General features: G+C 35.9%; 4 protein-coding genes and 1 non-coding gene across 8 annotated transcripts in view; 2 read left to right on the top strand and 3 right to left on the bottom strand.

Moving 5' to 3' along the window:
• Nucleotides 1-1,224, bottom strand: part of LOC18044083 (anamorsin homolog) — a 3,261-nt gene extending 2,037 nt beyond the window's left edge. Inside the window, exons 1-3 of one of the 2 annotated variants that reach the window (XM_024185966.1) lie at nt 1,028-1,224; nt 794-860; nt 436-583 (exon numbers count right to left, since the gene is read on the bottom strand). In XM_024185966.1, the coding sequence (XP_024041734.1) occupies nt 436-571 (136 nt within the window). In that variant the 5' untranslated portion in view covers nt 572-583; nt 794-860; nt 1,028-1,224. The remainder of the gene's footprint in view (nt 1-435; nt 584-793; nt 861-1,027) is intronic. The other variant, XM_006437450.2, reaches the window with a different exon arrangement.
• Nucleotides 1,225-1,518: 294 nt separating this feature from the next.
• LOC18044081 (telomerase reverse transcriptase) lies at nt 1,519-9,170 on the top strand. Of its 2 annotated transcripts, XM_024185825.1 has the most exons (12): nt 1,519-1,839; nt 1,911-1,988; nt 2,189-2,254; nt 2,343-2,511; nt 2,594-3,018; nt 3,271-3,397; nt 4,407-4,551; nt 5,040-5,160; nt 5,509-6,732; nt 7,175-7,728; nt 8,481-8,753; nt 8,876-9,170. In XM_024185825.1, the coding sequence occupies exons 1-12, from the start codon at nt 1,555-1,557 to the stop codon at nt 9,147-9,149; spliced, it is 3,741 nt and encodes a 1,246-aa protein (XP_024041593.1). In that variant the 5' UTR covers nt 1,519-1,554; the 3' UTR covers nt 9,150-9,170. The 2 variants fall into 2 exon arrangements, with proteins under 2 accessions (XP_024041593.1, XP_024041594.1); XM_024185826.1 differs by lacking the exon at nt 1,911-1,988.
• A 288-nt stretch (nt 9,171-9,458) lies between these two features.
• LOC18044080 (large ribosomal RNA subunit accumulation protein YCED homolog 1, chloroplastic) lies at nt 9,459-11,266 on the bottom strand. Its single transcript, XM_006437447.2, has 3 exons — nt 11,199-11,266; nt 10,328-10,889; nt 9,459-9,883 (listed from the first exon to the last, which is right to left on the bottom strand). The coding sequence occupies exons 1-3, from the start codon at nt 11,239-11,241 to the stop codon at nt 9,472-9,474; spliced, it is 1,017 nt and encodes a 338-aa protein (XP_006437510.2). The 5' UTR covers nt 11,242-11,266; the 3' UTR covers nt 9,459-9,471.
• An 84-nt stretch (nt 11,267-11,350) lies between these two features.
• Nucleotides 11,351-11,422, top strand: TRNAD-GUC. Its single transcript has one exon. It is a non-coding gene; the product is annotated as a tRNA-Asp (tRNA).
• A 902-nt stretch (nt 11,423-12,324) lies between these two features.
• Nucleotides 12,325-16,525, bottom strand: LOC18044079 (delta(24)-sterol reductase). Of its 2 annotated transcripts, none has more exons than XM_024186546.1 (3): nt 16,383-16,525; nt 13,957-15,221; nt 12,325-13,003 (listed from the first exon to the last, which is right to left on the bottom strand). In XM_024186546.1, the coding sequence occupies exons 2-3, from the start codon at nt 15,202-15,204 to the stop codon at nt 12,548-12,550; spliced, it is 1,704 nt and encodes a 567-aa protein (XP_024042314.1). In that variant the 5' UTR covers nt 15,205-15,221; nt 16,383-16,525; the 3' UTR covers nt 12,325-12,547. The 2 variants fall into 2 exon arrangements, with proteins under 2 accessions (XP_024042314.1, XP_024042315.1); XM_024186547.1 differs by having other exon boundaries at nt 16,387-16,525.
• Between the last annotated feature and the right edge of the window lie 2,762 nt (nt 16,526-19,287).

The following is a 19,287-nucleotide window of genomic DNA, read 5'->3' as shown; positions in this document are numbered from 1 at the left end:
AAAATTTTCATGATTATTTCTCAAAAGGCAAAAAAAAAAGAAATTTCATGGGAAGTAAATTTTTTTTTTCCAAAAAACTTTTTGGGGGATTTCCAATAAAATTAATGCCACCAAACAAAACCCCTCAGAAACCCAGCAAATCCCCATACGGAGTTTAGAAAAGGGGGGGGGGGGGAGGGGAGTTATTTAATAGGTAAAAAAACTATTATTCAAAAACATAAATAAATTATACAGAAGATATGACCCCAAAAAAATTCCATATGCGCAAGTGAATTTTATGTCTCATTTTACGGAAACAAACAAGAACTGATTCTCACTACTCCAAGACCTGTAGACAGGAATACAATCATGGCTTTCTAAATTATAGATACAGGATTGAGAATATATATACACATATATAAAGAATGACACACAACGTAGGATTGAAAATAGTACTTAGAGAAGAAGCTTGAGTAATAATTTGAGGATCACACTGTTCCACTGCTTCATCCCCAAGATCTCTTATTGCATTCAAAACTGCACTCACAGGCAGAATTTCATCTTCTGATAGAGCGAGCACAGCACTCTGCATTTTTCCGGTATCCTACATCAGAACAGAGTACGCCATTTATAGCACGTGCATGAACATAACAGTTAATCCAATCATGTATTTATATCATTGTGCCAGCCTCAGTCGACCGAATCTAAGTATGAACAGGAGAAAAATTCCACGTGCTGTAAAAATGTATAATACAAAAACATAATTATAGAAAAAAAAAACTTGAAAAGAGGAGCAAAAGCGCGTGATTTATACAAGCTCTGTTGATTCTCGTAAGTCAAAGAAAGCCAACAAATCAATTCCGTTGTCTTTCAAGTATTGTCTACATCGTTGGCCACACACCAGAAAAAGAGAAAATTATTTGGAAAAAAAATTGCAATAAGAAATAACAAACTCAAACAATAGGAAAAAAAAACCATAAACGAATCGACAGGGCATGGAAAATTTTAAAAGAAAAAAATTATACAAAGAAAACGAAAGGTAACTCACCATAGAGATAGATCTGCCTACGAAGGAGACGTCAAAACCCTAATTAAAACCTTCGATTTTGGGATTTGGATTTTGATATTGTCTGTTAGGCCGTCAAGAAATGCCTTCTATTTGAAAACAAATCGCGGTGAGATCTTATTTTACTTTCGTTTTGTTTGGCTAACCGACTCTCTCTTTCTTACTCTCTTTCTTTGAAATTCACGAAAGTGATTTTAAATGGAGGCAAAGGGGAAAAGGGTTACGTGGCCGACCCAACCCCGTGCGACGTCAGCGCATATGAGGACTTTTGATGACGTGGCATATTATTGCTTAGCTGTTCCTGTATATCCTGTTTTTTATGGCACGCGTACGAGGGTAGTGCATGGAAATTGGAAAAAGTAAAAAACAATTTATGGGTCAAAGGTCAAAGTTGTAATTTTGTCGATTCAGGTGGTTCCTTCCATTGCACTGCAGCATTTTCCTTTATTTATTTCCCTCCCTTTTTCCTCTCATCAGCGTCTACTGGAGAACTGGAGAAGAGAGAGAAAATGGGGAAGAAGAACAAACGGAGGGTCCCAGAGGTTCTGTGGAGGCTGTACAGAGACCGGGCCCGAAGCTTATCCCACACCGTCACTTACCTATTCACTCAGACTCAATTACCACCGTCGAACTCAAACACCAGCGGCGCTGAAGACGACATGTCGTTTCTTCTCAAGCACAACGATCCCACTGACTATCGCAACCTCCTCAACAACTGCTACATTGTTATAAACGACAATGCTCGTCCACTCCCCTCCCACTTCTCTCTTCGCAATCGCTGGTCCCAGCATCAGGTAACCATAATGCCAAGTGACAATTTATGTTTTTTTTTTTTTTTAAGCCACTGTCACTGTTGTGTCTCCAGATTGTCAAAAAGACTATCGAGATGATAATGTCGGAGAATCCAGTGTCTTCCAATGTAATAAGCAGTGCTTATGACAAGGCAAGTACTCTTCCCCACCCCCCCCCCCCCCCCCCCGGGGGGCGGGCAAGTTTTGTATCTTGTTAACTGCGTGCTTCACTGGAATGTGATCTAGCGGATTATTGTTGCTTACATTTTGGTGACCAACACTGCCACATAACATCTATGCAGGAGGCGCGCTGTATAGTTGCTCATTTGTATATATATTTTTTGTTTAACAGGAAAACTGTTCGAGTTTCATTTTCGAGCTTCTAACTGGTCCAGCTTGGTGTCTTCTATTAAAAAGGGTATTTCATTTTTTAAGTGTTTGTTAACTTACGTTCTTTGGCTATGTTATAAAAGTAACTAACTTGGGCAACGATTGCATACTTACAGGTTGGGGATGATCTCATGGTTTATCTACTAAAGCATTCATCAATATTTTTGCCCCTTCCTCATAAGAAACATCATCAAGTGGCAGGTCCCCCTATTAATGATATATGCCGTAAGTTGTCAAATCAGACAGCAAACTCTCATTGCCGAAGTCCCTCACTTGTCCCATTTGGTAATCAATATTTAAATATCATACTTCATACTCCATTATTCACCGGTTTCTTTTATCTTATACTATATTTATCTTTTGCCAGGACCCCGAAAGAAGAGGAAGAGAGTTGATAATGTTAGTCCAATATCAGAGAGACAGCCAGCTAATTCTTCTGTAAGGGAGTCTGAAAAGGCAAGTTCCATTAATTGTGTTGGCTGTAATGGCAAAAGTTGTTTAAGGCCATTCAGTGAACCTTCACTGTACAGCCATGGTCAGTTAATTTTCTCTAGGGACGCTACCAAGACAAATAGTGTTTTTGTTCTTAAAAATAAAGGGGATTCAGATGGAAGACTCCAAGAAACCTCAAAACAGGTTACAGCTAAGTCTAGAAAGCGCTTCAGACCTTTTAGTTGGCAGCACCGGAGAAATCGTAGGCAAATAAATTTTGAAGAACCCACACCTAGCAGGACAGCTTGTACTGTTAAAGATGGTTTACATGGAAGACTTCAGTATGACTTTAACAACAGGGTAAGATTGCAAAGGTTATTTTCTTGGAAGAAACTGAGGGATGACTTTGATTTTTGGCTTAAAATAATTTTCAACATAACTTTTTGTAAGTATGCAACAACTGTTTTGAGTTATTTACTGTACTATAACACCGGAAAAACATGCTTGAACATGTCCTCTTATTTGTATTCCAATGGCTTGATTGGCATTTTCTTATCACTATTTCATCTGTTGAATATTGTGTTGAGATTACTAATTGTGATATATCTGCAGATGCAAGAGAAATGCCCTTGCTGTTTGATTCTTCAAGCTCCCCTGTTAGTCACCAAAGGGAATCATATTGACAGGCATTCCATATTTTACAGTTTGGAATATTCTTCCACTGTTCTCCCTCGGAAACGTATCCTTTGAAGGATCTTAAAATATGCTTTATAGCTTATGTGTTCCTTCGTAAATTGGAAATATGCTTACCATGGACATCATTATCACATCACTTTATCAAATCTTTAAACAGCAGATCACTTCAACAATTCTTTAGGCACGAGTGTCATATTTGATTGTTCGTAGCAAGTACAGTGCATTATTGTTTGTCTGCTTGCTTTTCTGTCTATGACCCTTCAAACATATTGTGGCTCCTTGATTATGATGATACAAGGTATGCCATCAGTAAAAGCAAATATGGCTTAACGACTATGGGAGGGATTGTAAAATAGATCATAAAAATTTGGGTAGAAACCTTGGAAGTCAGTTATTCAAGGGTAGAACAAACTTTCTTCTAATCTTAAATGGATAGTCGGAAATGGGGCAAGAATTTGTCTTTTGGAAGATGATTGAGCTGGTTTTTCTAGATTGCAATCCATTTTCTCATTTATACAACGTACCTTTTTCTCATAATATTCTCCTCAAAGAATGCAGCTGTCCACTGCATGGTTATCTTGGATGATTCTGTGTTCTTGTGTTTCCATACTTTCAGGGATTTTTTGTTTTGCACTTTGAGGTGGTAAAAAGGCAACTATATTATGGAATTGTTGTGTTTTGGTAATTGTTTGAGTTATTTGGTTGGAAAGGAATAAGAAATTATTTTAGGAACCATGGGAGGAGGGTGCTGATTGTTTGAGGGACAATGCTTATTTTGTTGCTTCCATTTGGGCATTGATATCAATTGAGTTCAAGGATATTCCTTTATGTTTTATTTATGGAAATTAGGAAGGTGTTGTTAGGTGTTCTTTAATGTATTTCTTGGTGTATTCATTTTCTTTTGTGGACTTCTGGTCCACCCATTTGTATCTTTTTTTGTTTCAAGTAAAATTTCTTGTTTCTGTAAAAGAAAAAAGAAATGGAGAAGAAGCTGGTACTGTTGCACCTCTTTTGATTTTAGAAAAGTTTAGCATCACCTTAACAATCTTCAGATATACTGAATTCTCTAAAGCCCAGCTCTGCAGATGCAAAGTTTCTTATAAGGAAAATCTTTGGTTTATCAGATGTAAATCTAGGTGCTGAATCAATACCATGCTCCCACAGCAATGGGTTTTGTCTCGTTGGATCTACATGTCTGTAAGTTGAGCATTACACATTGAATGAATTTGAGGTTAATATGTTTTTAAATTTCATAATATTGTTTTGGAGTTTCAGATGCTATAAGTGACAGTTCCAGTAGGTAAAAGGAATGGGTGATTTGTAGTTATGGTAGCTTCAGACATTCAATTGAGTTGCAATGACATTGGTATTTCTTGATCAGGCCCAAACAGGAAATTGAAAGCTCTAAAATGTTCAGGATAGAAAGGGTTGCAACAGTTGGACTGTGAAAGAGGATTTGAAACCTTATAGTAATCGGCGTGGCCACTGTCAGCTAGTTAGGCAAAAATTATGATGATTCTATGATAGTATCCTGAGATTCTTAAGGGAAGCTTCTTTGGGATTTGTAGGGTAGATATATGATATCATAAACCTGAGACGAATAATTAGGTAATTTCTTTCAATAGGAGCATGGACATCCAGATTAACACCATTTACCAATACACTTTTTGTTTCTGGTTCTGCAGGTTTCACTCACTTGTTAAGTTGGTTAAGATTCTAATTCGAAGATCCCAATGTTGCCAGCATTTGAGATTGTTGGATAAGCATTGTGCAATTCCTTCATTTGAGCAAAAATCATCGGTTGAGGTTAGTTATTTTTGTGGTTTAAAGCTCAACTTTTAAGGCTTAATTAGGTGCAAAAAGGCCTAATAAGCTTTCTGATGACATACTGTGGTGTTACCTTAGTGGTCTCCTTTTGCATGCCTTTTTTTTAAAAAAAAAATTAATTAATGAGTGGTCATTGAAATGGAAAATCTGGCTGTGCGGACAGAGCTTCGCTTTTTGATTTTCATTTATTGTTTCTTTCTTTTGTAACAAATGGAAGATATTACAGGACTATGAATAATGCTATAGGTGTGAGCTGTCAATTATTAATTTTACTTCCACCAGTTTCTTCTATGAATAAGGTGACTTATTCTAGATTTTGTATTTTAGGGGAATGGATCAGATAAAAAATTATATGAGAAAACTCATAGAAGTACCAAAATGCCGGAAGCAAGTGATTCTCAATTTGAGGGAATCAAGTCATATTGCTTGAAAAGTCAGGTGGTATCATTTCTATGGGCTGTCTGTAGGAGTATTATTCCTGCAGATTTGCTAGGAACTCCTGCTAACTGGAGAGTACTAAGGAGAAATATTTCCAGGTTTATTGGGCTAAGAAGATTTGAGAAGTTCTCTTTAAAGCAGTGTGTGCATAAATTGAAAACTTCAAAGTTCCCTTTTTTGTCTAATAAACACTCATCATGCTACTTGAATGCTCAGATTCTCAAAGCTGCCACAGGACAGAATGTAACAATTCATAAAGAATTCAGTAAAGTGAATGATGCCTTTCTGAACATGAAAAATGAACTTTTAATGAACTGGATTTCTTGGTTCTTTTCATTTCTAGTTGTGCCTTTAGTGCAAGCCAACTTCTATATAACTGAAATTGAGCATGGGAAAAAAGATATATATTACTATCGGAAGTCAGTTTGGAAAAAGTTAACAGACAAGGCTATCACTTACCTGAAAGATAGGAGCTACAATTACTTAGATGATGCAGCTGTTAGAAGTGTTATAAATAAAAGATCTTTTGGTTTCTCAAAGCTCAGACTTCTTCCAAAAGAAAACAGCATAAGAATGCTGGCAAATCTTAAAGCATCATCAAGAATGCTAGCAGAAAAGTCCTGTTCCGAAGCGACAAGTTCCAGAATGTGGAAGAAAGCTCAATTGGACTATAAATCGGTGAAATTTGACCACTTCAAGCCTGTGAATTATGTTCTTCGTGATGCGCATGTTGTTCTAAAAGGTTTGCTGCAGAAAGAACAGGACAAGTTAGGGTCATCAGTATTTGACTACAATGATGTCTACAGAAAGTATTGTTCATTTCTGATTGGTCTGAGGAAGGAATCAATAACTGTTCCTGGTGTTTTCCTTGTGGTTTCTGATGTATCAAAAGCATTTGATTCTATTGATCAAGATAAACTGCTTAGAGTTATGAATGATCTCATACTGAAGGATGAATATATTCTTGAACAGTCTTGTCAAGTTGTCTGTATGAAGAAATCTTTGTGGGTTCATGGTAATTCTATATTGACAGACGAAAATACCAGTACTAGTTATACAAGATTGACAAATTCTCTCACCTTTCCTTCATCGCAGAGAATTCTTGTCAGTCAGGTAAGAACTCTCTTGTAACCAGAATGAAATATGCAATGCTTGGATCAGCTACTTACATAATGCTGTTCTCATGCCTGATGCTGCTTGGAAGATGAAAAATAATCTCTTGCATTTCTGCTAGCCATTTGACAATGTAATGTTCGACCTTCATGTCCTAGTATTCTAGTAGTGTTTCTTTCTGTTCTTTTCCATTTTTTTTAATAATAAGAAAAAACGTTGCTTTCATAACCCTTATAACCTTGTTGATTTTACCAAAGAGAATACCTCACTGGTTTTGTTCTCTGTCGTTACCCTCCCCAATCTTGATGTAGGTCGCATTTTTGTGTTCCATTTATGGTTTCTTCTTTTGGGTACTGATGTCTGGCTAATGCTGCAATCTAATCTAGTCTGTCTACATTGAATAAATAAAGATTTATCTTTTTCTGTTTCCTTTTTCTGGCAGGGTTTGAGCCGCAGTGTGAAGAAAGAAAAACTCTTTTTTATTTTAAATGAGCATGTAAAGCGCAATCTGCTACAATTTGATAATAAATTTTACCTGCAAGGTATAGGTATACCTCAGGGAAGTGTTGTATCTTCTCTACTTTGCTCTTTATACTATGGAGATATGGAAAGGAATGTGCTCTATCCATTTATTGAGAAAATTCGAGAATCTGCTACTGAAGTTCTATCTGGAAGTCATAGTTCTGAACAGATTAATGGGGATGAGACAACAAGCTCTTTCCCAAATTATATGCTCCTTAGGTTTATTGATGACTTCCTTTTCATATCAACCTCAAGGAAGCAGGCTGCTTACTTCTTCTCCAGATTGCAGAGGGGATTTCGGGAGTATAATTGCTACATGAATGAGGAAAAGTATGGTGTAAATTTTGATATTGGAGATAAATTAGGGCTTTCATCAAACAGAGTGTTTGTAGGTCATGATGGTATCACATTTCTTCGCTGGAGTGGTTTGCTTATCAACTCTAGTACTTTAGAAGTTCAGGGAGACTACACAAGGTTTGTTTCTGTTTCGTGGTTTCTAGTATGAGATGAATCCTATTGAATTTTCGGTTGGTTTCTCTCTAGTGATATTTTGGTGTGATTGCCAACAGTTATTTTCATTCGAGACTCAGTTTTCAATGCTATAGGGTTGTAACATTGCCAAAAACAATCCACTCAGGAAATTTCTAATAGCAGTCTGACAAGACGTGTCCTTTTCTCTCTCTTCCATGCTTTTCTAGAATGTTGGACTTCAATTTCTTTCTTCCACCAGCTTAGTCAAGCATCAACTTGATGTTTGATTGGTAGTTCAAAGATGAAACTAGTACAACAGTAATAGTTATCTCCCCCCCCCAAGCCCCAAAAAAAAAAAAAACTTTTTAGGGTACTTTTTGCAAGTGTACTTCAAGAGATTGTCTGGATTAAACAGTATTTTATTTGCATTGCAAAAATAAGGTATGCGGTACGCTGTTTTGCTAGATTTAAGATTAATCTCTCATTGCAATTGAATACATTTGAAGTTGGGATTTAATTGATTTAATTTGAAGATACTATCTAGTTGTTGTTCTAGTTATTGCACAGCACATACTCTACCTGAGATGTTGTTCAATGTCATCTGATTCATCTTTGAACCTGCTAGTGTCATTATTCCATTATTTGCATGTGATTGATAGTTACAAATTAATATTGTGTTGAAGTGTCATCTTTGAATACGTGCTTAATATGTTTTCAATAATGTAAGAACCATTTGTGTTGTGTACATCAAACAGGTACTTGAATAACCATTTGAGCTCCACTCTTACCGTCTGCTGGCAAGGGAAACCAGCTAAGCATTTAAAGTCTAGGTTACGTGGCTTCATGGGTCCTAAATGCCATCCCATATTTTTTGATTCTAATATAAACTCTGCTGCCGTTGTCAGATTGAATATGTACCAAGCTTTTCTGCTACTTGCAATGAAATTTCACTGTTATATCTCCAACTTATCATACATTTGCAATCTCTCAGCAACTTCCTATTTGAAAATCATTGAAGGATCCTTCAGGTACAGTGAAATTCTATTTTGTTATCTTGCAAAAAGTATTCTCATTCATACTGTGAAGCCCTCTTTTATTTTCTTTTCCATTTCCTTCCATTTACATTCTCTTTCTTCCTTTTAATTGTTAGGTATGTGCATGTGCTGATTAAGAGAAGAATGGCTTCTCTATCTATTGGTCCCAATATCTGTCCGACATTTACACTGGAAGAGGGTGAAGTTGAATGGCTCGGGTTACATGCCTATGTCCAAATACTGAAGAGGAAACAATCTCGGCATAGAGAGTTGGTATCATTATTGAGGTCTAAGTTGTTGAGACATAGAATCACCGGGGTTGTTTCATGTGAATTGAAGTATGCGGTTGAAGCGTCACATTCCTTTTTGATCTGGAAAATCAAGTATTAGTATTGGATTGTTAGGAGTACCAACATCTGAAGTGATGATTAACTTGCTTCTTATGATTCTTCACATCACAATATATTAGCCGAGGATTGCCCTTTTAGCAAGACGCTCTGACTGCTGCATGGAACGGTTAACTAGAAGCCGATTTTTCTTGGATAAAGTACGAGTAACATAATGATTATGGCCACATGCTACCTATATAGGTATAGAAATCTCCCCATCAAAACAAAATTCATAAGACCCCGTGCAGTGTAGACAATTGACTAATTTTCTCAATAATTACAAAAACAGTGACAGAAATTGATCACATAATTTCATCCCAACCTCATCTTCTTTCCATTTGTTTTCTCAAGTTTCCAAGAGGACCATAAGTTTTGCCTTTGACTTCCTCTTTGCTACAATTACATGTGCTAGTGTTTAAATTTGTGCCACATTTGAGACATATCCCTTTGCAACTTGGATCGCAAATCACATTTATGGTAATTTCCAAATGCACCATGTCTCTAATATTCTTTGAAATATCAATTTCCTTTTCTTCAAGAGGAAAATATAACCGATCATCCCAATCTATTGAAGCGTCATCGTCTTCCTCTTCAGAGCCATTTCCAGTTGATGACTTTGATTTATCCTCCCCAAACATCATTCCTATATCAATAATCTCTGGTTCCTCAATGGGTTGCTCAGACAGTAAAACGGAGAAGTCGGAAAACACACTCTGAGCGGCTGGCTCACCACACCTTCAACAAAACGTGAACTTATAACTATGTTTGATTCAAAAGGACCAGAAAGAAACCATAATCTTTTAACAGTGATAATGCACCACAACAGTTGACAATGTAAACACATGCCGGTTCTGTTCTCACATAACTTCAAAGTTGATCCTAAATACTACTTTGTATTTTTCTTCATGTGTCATGTGTTGACTTGTATGGATTAGCATCATTATCTGCATTTTCTCTTATAGTGGCTAAAAGCAGTCTACCATTTACTCATGGAAATCCCTTCAAGAATGAAGCAAAAGGAGCGCTTATTTACAAAATAATTGTCTTTGGTAGCCAAGGACTTTCTAAACTCGATCATCCAATCAAGTAATACGTGTGTTATCCAAGCAACCATGTAGCTTGAGCATGTAATGAAAGTAACAAGATACGCAGAGAAAGCAAATTAAACAAATTCAGTACCTGTTGCACCCGAGGGTGAGGACAGTTCGAATGATTCCATCGAGCCTCAACTTTTGCTTCTTCTTTGTCACATCAATTGAAATCTGCACAGGTGTTCCATTTGGATAATCTTTCACGGCTTTTGTGACCCGCAATCCCATGGCCGAAGCCCTAGACCTCGATACTTCAGTAGAAAGCTTGCCTAAACCAAGCCTCTCCAAGGTTGTACAATATTCCAAATGCGTGATGGAAGGGTTTCTCTTGTATATAATCGCCCCTTCCCACGGCGATCCTGCATCTTCTTCAACATCTTCTTGATCTTCCCAGTCATAAGATTCCGTCTCATCCTCAGTGAATGACTTGGAATCTTTTGCAATAGCATTTGAAATAGCAGGCAGTCTATCACTGACAATTTTGCAACTCCATGGAACTCGGCAATGACTAACAGAATGGCCTAGACGCGAGAAACAATATGCCCAAGGTTTTGGATTTGGTTGCTTGAATTGGTTGATATGCAAGACGGTAGCAACGTAGCACGAGGACAGTGAAGTTGACATGTCGAAATACAGTAAAAAAAACTTACCTGTGGAAATGATTTTATTAACATAGTATCAACAATGCCAATAGAATCTTCAAATGGTAAAGCAAAATGTATAAACATAAATATACAAATACGGGAATGAAAGTCTAAAGGGTTAGCTTTCATATGCAAAAGTAATAGCCAAGAAATGCGCCGGGCATTTATACAAACAAGAGATGTGCAATTATTTTCTTAACAAATATAAACACGAAAAGGAAGAAACTGAGACCCATAAAATGGAAATCCAACGCCGCTTCATGAACTAAAACTCAGACAATACACTTACATTACGCTGCGTTATGCTATATTTACCTTGAAAGAGGGTCTCACTTCTCAGTTGCAGCGAAATTGTCATAAAAATAAACGCGTGTTCAAGGGAAGGAGCGGATAGAGAGGCTAGTTGAAGCAAAGATTAAAAATATAGATAAGATAAAAATATGCTCTTTTAATCGGGAATCAACAAGGTCGTTGTAGTATAGTGGTTAGTATTCCCGCCTGTCACGCGGGTGACCCGGGTTCGATCCCCGGCAACGGCGTTTAATTTTGATTTCGAAAGTTTTCAAATGGGCCCTTAGTTCCTTCGCTTGCATATTTGCAGAATGAATAATAATATGTGTTCGAAAGCTTCCAAAATCAATAATATGGGATTCATTCATATTGTCATTGAAGAGTTGATTCTTTTTATAGTTCATATTTAAATTTAAATGAAGTTTTCTTTTTCTTTTTTTAACTGTCATTTGGAAATATATTAGCTTGGACTGAGGAGGCAAGAAGCTCAAGGATGGGTCTCGGTATAGGTAACCCATAAAATAGAATATAGGCTTTTTATTTAGAATTTTGTCTTGCATTTTTGTCACTCGCAGCCAAAAGACGGAATTGCCCTCCTAGATTTTTGTCTTGCCGCTGAAGTTATGACGAGGAACACACGAGGGATAATGCCTACTTTAGACAAACAAGAGGGCTTTCACTCATTTTTCAAGCACTGTAGCGAGTCCAAGGAGCCATGGCCAAGAGACCACCACTAATCAAGTTTCAGCTTAAACAATGCATGTATCATCAAAATTCAACAAAAACTAGTTGCAATTGCACATAAAAATGTATTTAGAGGTTTCAAGCTTGGTCTTCATTTAAATTTTAAAACTTGAAGTTTAATGCATCACCCATGATCAAATGCTCAAATTGCTTTGATTGTATTGTATTGTGATCATTGCACATAATATCGTGAATGAAAATATCAATAGGACGCTGCAAAAGGCAAAGCTAATGCCCTCCGTTTGATGCTCAGTTTCCAAACTAATGGACAAGAAAATGGCAAAAACTCAGCCTGGTCATCTCCCAACAAATTATTTTGGTTATTAGAATTGATTAGCCAAAAGCCGGATACCAGACCATGTCATTAGCGAAATATAGGCACTAAAATTATGAGTGAGAGAGAGCAGCCATAAAACATTCCAGTCTTAAGTCTAAATCATTGTCCAAAGTCATAAAACCATCCAAATAGTCTTACGCTAATCTGTTAAGAAACTCGACACACTCAATAATGGCAGTAGATACCATATGAATGGAAAAACTACAATCCAAAGGATAACACAGACAAACACAGACAAGAAAAGGTGGGGAAAGCAAGAAATCCTACCGATTAATCCAAGATCGGTTTTAAATCAGTCAATGGGCTGGTCAACCTCTGCATAAGCAGGCTCAAGTTGGGCTTGTTCGGCTTCTTGCACCTCCTTTTCGGTCTTCCTTCCTTTCTTGGACTTGTAGTACACACTCATGAAGGTTCCCACAGCTTTATACTTTTTCCTGCATTTCTCATACAGATCGGCATCAAACATCCTCCAAAAGTTCTTTTCACTCAGTTCAGACACTGCATACTGTGGCTGAAACCCATCATTCTCAATCAGCCACTGCTCCATTTTACGAACTGCTTCTGCACCATCAAATACTTCACCCCTCAAGATAGGACCTGGTGCATAGTAGACCCCAACATCTGTATACATCTGAGCGTAAGAAGTGTCTCCCTGTCTGCGATGGTGCTCAAAGCCTGGCTCAGGATACACCATAGTTTTGTATGGAAGCTTGTACAGCCGATGTGGACAGAGCCAAAGTGGGTATACCTGAAGAATTAGGAAGGGAAATGCTAATTATATCAACAAACTAGAGTCCTTGATGATAATAATAAAAAACTGTGGGACCACAACTAGTAACACTAGCGTTCCCAATTTGGGCACAAGGCCAACAATCTTTTAGAATCTATATTGTCCAACTCCAATTAGGGATCACAGACACTGCATATTCAGTTAGCAACTCAGTAGAGACTTACAAAAGCTTTAATAATACAGAAGCTGCTTCTGAGCACACCCAACAAACATAAAATATTTTCAAAAAAAAAAAAAGACATAACTGACCACCAAATAAACCATGTTCGCTTGGCCATCCAAGTTCAAAAAGTTGACAAAAAGACAACTTTTACTTTGAAACAAAGAATATGAAGAAAAGTTTTCAGCCTACAATTTGATGTCAGGATATTTCGATTGCCAAAACTACTAGCTGCAATGACTATGTTTACCCTCTTTTATATTTACCTCTACATATTAAGGTCTTTCTTTGCCACTTCTGATCCTTCAGCTGTAGTCTATCTACAAAAAACCTCCTAGAATGCTCCAAACAGACCCAAAGGACAGCTATCATTTGCTTTAACATTTATAATAAAAAATTAAAGGAAAAACCCTTGATTTCTTAAATTGACTCTAAGTTAATCATATTCTGTATGACTTCGTGTTGAAATCATATCCTGCTTCAGATATGGTTTCAAGCACCTGTTCATGTGTTTCTATTACCTCCAAGCATTAGACAATCTTGTTTTTCAGGGAAAATAAAACTTGTTTTACTTGTTGCAATCTTCAGGGAAAGTAGCAATGACAATTGGGTGACTTCATTTCACATTCAAACCAACACAAATTTCAATAGAATATTAATGCAACTAAAATTACGCCAAAAAGAAAGCAAGGAAAGAAGATTAAAAAGAAAAAGAGTAATTGAATGCGGGAGCAGAAAAAGACATGTTTACCTCCATCTCATGGTGTTGCCACTCCAGGGCATCTCCAACCTTGTAGAGAGGAACAAGCATGTCCTGGATGACATGATTCTGATGGTAGTAGTTTCTGATGGCTTCACCTTGAGTAGCCTTAAGCAAAGAAACCTTGGGTGGCATCATCCAGCCGAAGAGAAACCTGAACCAAAATTGATCTCCAAATGGTAGGATGAGTTTTCCCTCCCAGTACAAAGACCTTGTGTGCCTGTGGTAATACTCTCTTGTGGGTATGTACTCTGTGAACTCCCCTCTCTTAAGAGCTGTGGCTGCATGCTGATAGAACCATGGTTTAAACCACCAACCGACGCTGTTAATTACATTTCCCTTTTTCTTGGCCTCTTCTTTTGAGGCATATCTCCCTGTCATAAATACAGCTTCTGTTGAAGTGTAAATCATGCCTTCTACGAAGTCTGGAACCTTAGCTTGATTGTCCTGATCCCCATCTCTTGGAGCAAAAGAGTCTGCATAGGCCTGTGCAATCTCTCTTAGATTACTCACTACAGGTTTGTAAGTCAGCTTCATGTATTCCTTAATGGGTATAAGCTTGATCTCAGCCGAGACAAGAAGCCCTAGTGTCCCCTGAGACCATGGAATTGCATAGAAAATATCTTTATACTCATTGTCCTTGGTGGCTCTGACAACTTGGCCATCTGCCAGAACAATCTCATATGCAACAACAGTATCAGAAAATAGGCCATAGATGTGAGAACTTCCTTCAATTCCATAGCCATTGATAAGGCCACCAACAGTAAGATCATCAAGCTCCGCAACCACTGCAAGGGAAAGGTTCATTGGGCATGTAGCTCTGCTGATTTGCCCCATGTTGACAAGAGGCTCAACTTTTGCAATCATTCTATCTTTGTCAATGTCAAGGATGTTACGAAAAGCTGATAAGTCAACTTCAAAATGCCGCGCTCGCTTGTAGTCCACATTCCTCATTCCAACTGCGATCCAGGGTTTACGAGCTGTGCAGACAAGACCATCCTTTGATGGATTCCTCTCTTTCAGCCGTTTAACAACTTTCTTGACATTTTCATCATGCTCCTTTTGACGCTTCTTGTAGGACTTCATATCAGATTTGACATCTCCAAGATATATGAGGAAGTAAATGGTGACAGAGATGGGGAGGACAACAAAAACAACGAGGATCCATCGGAACTGGACAAGAAAGTCCACAATTCCCTTTTTCCTTTTTGGGCGCAGCGGTGCCTCAAGATCCGACATGGTAGGAAGTAAACACACTTCAACATAGAGAACAAAGAGTGTAATTAGAAAACAAATCAAGTCTGCTCGGGTAACGCAAAACTGTATGTCTAGTTACAAGGTATTCAAGAACAGTGAAATGTAATGCTTGTAAATTAAGGTGGGGAAACGCAAAACTTTAGAAGATATAACTAGCAAAATGGTTACATAACTTAATAGATCCTCAAGTCAAAATCGCCAAACACACATACACCAAATTTCAACATGAGTATTACCTACCATGCTCAATAGGGGAACTAAATGAAAAGGTCATCCATAATTGATCTAAACAATTTTACAATAATGCATCACCAAAAAACTGAAACCAAAAATACTAAAGGCACATGCATGAACAGCCCAGGGCCCCTTTGAATCATCCAACATAATGATGCTATAATAATAATCAAAGTAAAAAACCGCATAAGTCTGATACTTGCTATATTTAAAAGTAACATTTCAGATTCGTACACGAATGCTAAAAGTTTTATAACAAGAACAGCAAAAATAATATGACAGCAAAAACACAATAGCTTTAGCCCAAATCTCGCACAGAATATGAGCAAGAATCGATGTACTATAAAATGACTTGGAGCATCGTCCAGATGTAGCCACAAGATTAATAATAATAATAATAATAATAAAGGAACAACGTATTGAGTGGCTTTAAAGAGCAACGCTCTTGCATGAAATTTTAACTATACTGAATTACGATGAAATAGAAAAATCGCAACGAGAAATAACACATGCAGTATAAGCTACGCAGAAAACAAGTCATTCTCTGCTTTTACATCTTCAAACAAGGACTCTAACACTCCAAATTAAAATTCAAAAAGTTCATCCAAAAATAAATAAAATTAAAAAAAAAAGCCAGATATAGATCAAGATCTGTGGCTGTAAGAAACTAAAATTAACAAAATAAAAAAAAGGAACTAAAAAAATTATACACGAACGGTTCAAAAACAGTAAGCGTTTTTAAAGTCGAGACCAATTTTCCCATTTTTAACATTATCTTCATCGTTTCCGAGTAGCATTTTGCTAAAACGCGGCGACCAAAAAAAAAAAAAAAGCAAAAACAAAACACTGCAAAAGAACATAAAATTGCATTTTTTCTCGGCATCCAAACAGAAATGTTTCTAAAATCTCAGAGATAGAGAGAGAACCTAAAAGAGAGAAGCTGAAAAGCTGCGAGTTAATGAAGCGTTCGAGTACTCAAGCGATGAATATACAACGTATATATATGACTGAGAGAGTGTAGAGTGCGGGTGTGTGTAAATTGTAATGTGTGTTGTTAATTTCACAAGGCGTCTTTTCAAAATAAAATAAAATGGAATAAAATAAAATAACTCAAACAAAGAGTGATTGTTGACGTGTCAGGTGGGTATGGTCATCAATTCTTAACCGTTTGTAACAAATCAGATATTTAATTGATGATTATTGATTTATTTCATCATTAATTAATTTATAATGTATTCGTGAAAAAAACAAATGAATATTGGAGAAATCGAAGATTGATCGCGCAGCCCACACACACGACATTCTGCACCCACACGGCGATGAGATTCGCTGGCGCACACTGGCGTCCATGTGACAACGCGACAGCATATCTTATTATTATTTTGTAAATTATTGTTTTATTTTAGATTTCTTTTCTAATACATTGTATTATTTAGATTTGATTAATTAATTAATTAATTAATGAGACGCTGAAAGATTAGGAAAGTTGGTTTGAGTTAAGTGACGCTAATCATGACTTTTGATGTGGAGAGTGCCGCTCTTTAGACTTGAGGCTCCCGATTGTAATGATGATGAGGTCATTTTCTCCGTTACTTATACGCGTATACCACCCCCTTTTAAAAAAAATATATTAAAATTTTGAATTTTTTAAAATTAACCAATCAAGTGTCTTATGCTTTCATAGTCCTTGATTGTATCGTCTGAATTCTTTAGACATTTTTTTTGACTAACATGAAACATTATGAATTAATTTAGGGTCTGGCTATGTTGGAACCGTTTTAAAATATAATATTCATTCATAACCACATAATTAAATTTATAATGATTTTTTTATTATTTATCACTTTACGAGTGTAGTTGTGATTCATACTCTACCTTAGAGTAGCTCTAAAGTAGCCATAACTATTAATTTATATTACATTAAAAAAATGTTATGTCATTAACACTAAAAAGTGTATATTTAATACATAATAAAATAGTCATTTTTCACTTACAGTGATGATAACGCTAATAACTTCATCACATTTATAAATCTCTATGTTAGAAAAGCAAAAAAAAAAAAGAAAAAAAAGAAATTGACACCAAATTTAGAAAACTCCTAACAACAAAGCCAAAAGTTTACATGACTCAAAAGTGGTCGATTGCTCTCAAATATAAAAATAACTAGTCATAGTATAACTCGATGAGTCGAGGGTCTAACGACTCAAGCCACGTGGAAATTAAAAATCTAATAGACAATTATTAAATGAAAATAATTGAAAAAAAAAGATATGAAGAAATAATCTAAATCAAATAAGTGCTAAAATTATAAGATCCACTCTTGTATTCAAGTCATGGATATAATACTCTTTTATATTTATATTTTGTGTTATTTACTAGTTTGGATATATTGTGACTTAGTTCTTAATTAACCACTCTATGAATAAATATGAGGGTTAAGTACATAATATATATGCCACAATCATATTAGAGTATTCTTACTAACACACTAATCCGTCGACATTAGGTTTAACCTCTCACATCTATCCAAGGGATTCTAAGTTTACAAATAAATATGGAATGAAAATAACTGATAAAAAGCATAACATACAAACATGTAAGTAAAAACAATAAACTTTAAATTCATTTGAGAGAGTAATTAAATCCACAATTCAAATCATCGAGATTTATTGTTCACCTAAGTTTAGAAAATTAGTCACTCATATTGGTAAGAAAAACACTCTTTTTATTTAATAAAATGTGTGAAAGGACAATACCAAGATTTTCTTTTTTAATTACACAATACAAAGAATTTGAAAACAAAAGAGAGGAGAAAAATCTATTCTTATTAACTACATTTTTTCGCCCTAAAATTTACCCTAGATTTACACCAAAATTCTCTACAAAACTTACATCTAAACTCTGCACCTTCATTTGTGAGCTCTCTTTTCTTTATATAGGCAAATTCTAATTTGATCAAGTGTGGACATTTACATGATAACTTTGGTGAGTCTGTAACCATAAACTTTAGATGAACTTTACTAATATAATTCAAGGGTCTAAAATTACAACCATTGTGACGCATTATGGAATGTTAGATTCAACATTATCAATGGCTATAAATGAATTCAAATTAAAGACCTCTATTAGATCTTTCATCAAGGTGGTTGAATTAGCAAATAAATTTATGTTAAATTTAGTGCAATGAGGTGCATATGAGTTTAGATACATAACACGATCTTAATCTTTTAAAATTAATATTGGATTGAAGGGCTGACAATTTTTCCAAAGATTTGCGTTTCGGGAATTCAAATTTCATATCCGTTCTCTTGATCAAGGCACCAAAAAATTTATAAATTTAGGAATATTACTACAAAGCATGAAAATCGTACTTAAAATCAAATAGAAGTAGACAATTTATAACATGGGCTAGGGATTAGAAAATATAATGAAAGTGTTTTGTATTATCATCACTGTAAGTAAATTTGGCAATTTTAACTTTTAATAAATATACTTTTTTTTTTGTATTAATTAGAGACCAACCTTTAATCAATACAGCTCAAATTTTGGCTCTAAATATATTATAAACCACTTAGTATTGTAACTATGTAACAAGGAACGTAAGCAAAGTAACTGCCTTAATTTTAAGGTAATCCCTAAGTTGCGTTTAATGTATCTTACAGTCTGATTAATATCAACAATTAAATATCTTCAATTTCAATCCAACGGTTGACGTTTAATTTATGCAGCAGTAATAACAAAAGGGAAACCGGCTGAATTGGTTAGGAATAACTGATGGGCAACCGACCAAAATGTTTCACCTTTCATCATCGTTTGAGAAGGCAAAAATCA

This window comes from Citrus clementina, unplaced genomic scaffold, assembly GCF_000493195.1.
Source record: "Citrus clementina cultivar Clemenules unplaced genomic scaffold, Citrus_clementina_v1.0 scaffold_4, whole genome shotgun sequence".
Taxonomy (NCBI): Eukaryota; Viridiplantae; Streptophyta; class Magnoliopsida; order Sapindales; family Rutaceae; genus Citrus; species Citrus x clementina.
This window is presented reverse-complemented; position numbering and strand designations above follow the sequence as displayed.

Excerpts from the sequence above, each read along its gene's own strand:
- LOC18044081 (XM_024185825.1), top strand. The coding sequence starts at position 1,555 with ATGGGGAAGAAGAACAAACGGAGGGTCCCAGAGGTTCTGTGGAGGCTG. Across the intron at positions 1,840-1,910 it reads ATCGCTGGTCCCAGCATCAG|ATTGTCAAAAAGACTATCGA; the intron begins GTAACCATAATG and ends TTGTGTCTCCAG. Across the intron at positions 4,552-5,039 it reads CTCGTTGGATCTACATGTCT|GTTTCACTCACTTGTTAAGT; the intron begins GTAAGTTGAGCA and ends CTGGTTCTGCAG.
- LOC18044080 (XM_006437447.2), bottom strand. The coding sequence starts at position 11,241 with ATGACAATTTCGCTGCAACTGAGAAGTGAGACCCTCTTTCAAG. Across the intron at positions 10,890-11,198 it reads AAGTGAGACCCTCTTTCAAG|GTAAGTTTTTTTTACTGTAT; the intron begins GTAAATATAGCA and ends TCATTTCCACAG. Across the intron at positions 9,884-10,327 it reads CTCACCCTCGGGTGCAACAG|GTGTGGTGAGCCAGCCGCTC; the intron begins GTACTGAATTTG and ends GTTTTGTTGAAG.
- LOC18044079 (XM_024186546.1), bottom strand. The coding sequence starts at position 15,204 with ATGTCGGATCTTGAGGCACCGCTGCGCCCAAAAAGGAAAAAGGGAATT. Across the intron at positions 13,004-13,956 it reads GGCAACACCATGAGATGGAG|GTATACCCACTTTGGCTCTG; the intron begins GTAAACATGTCT and ends CTAATTCTTCAG.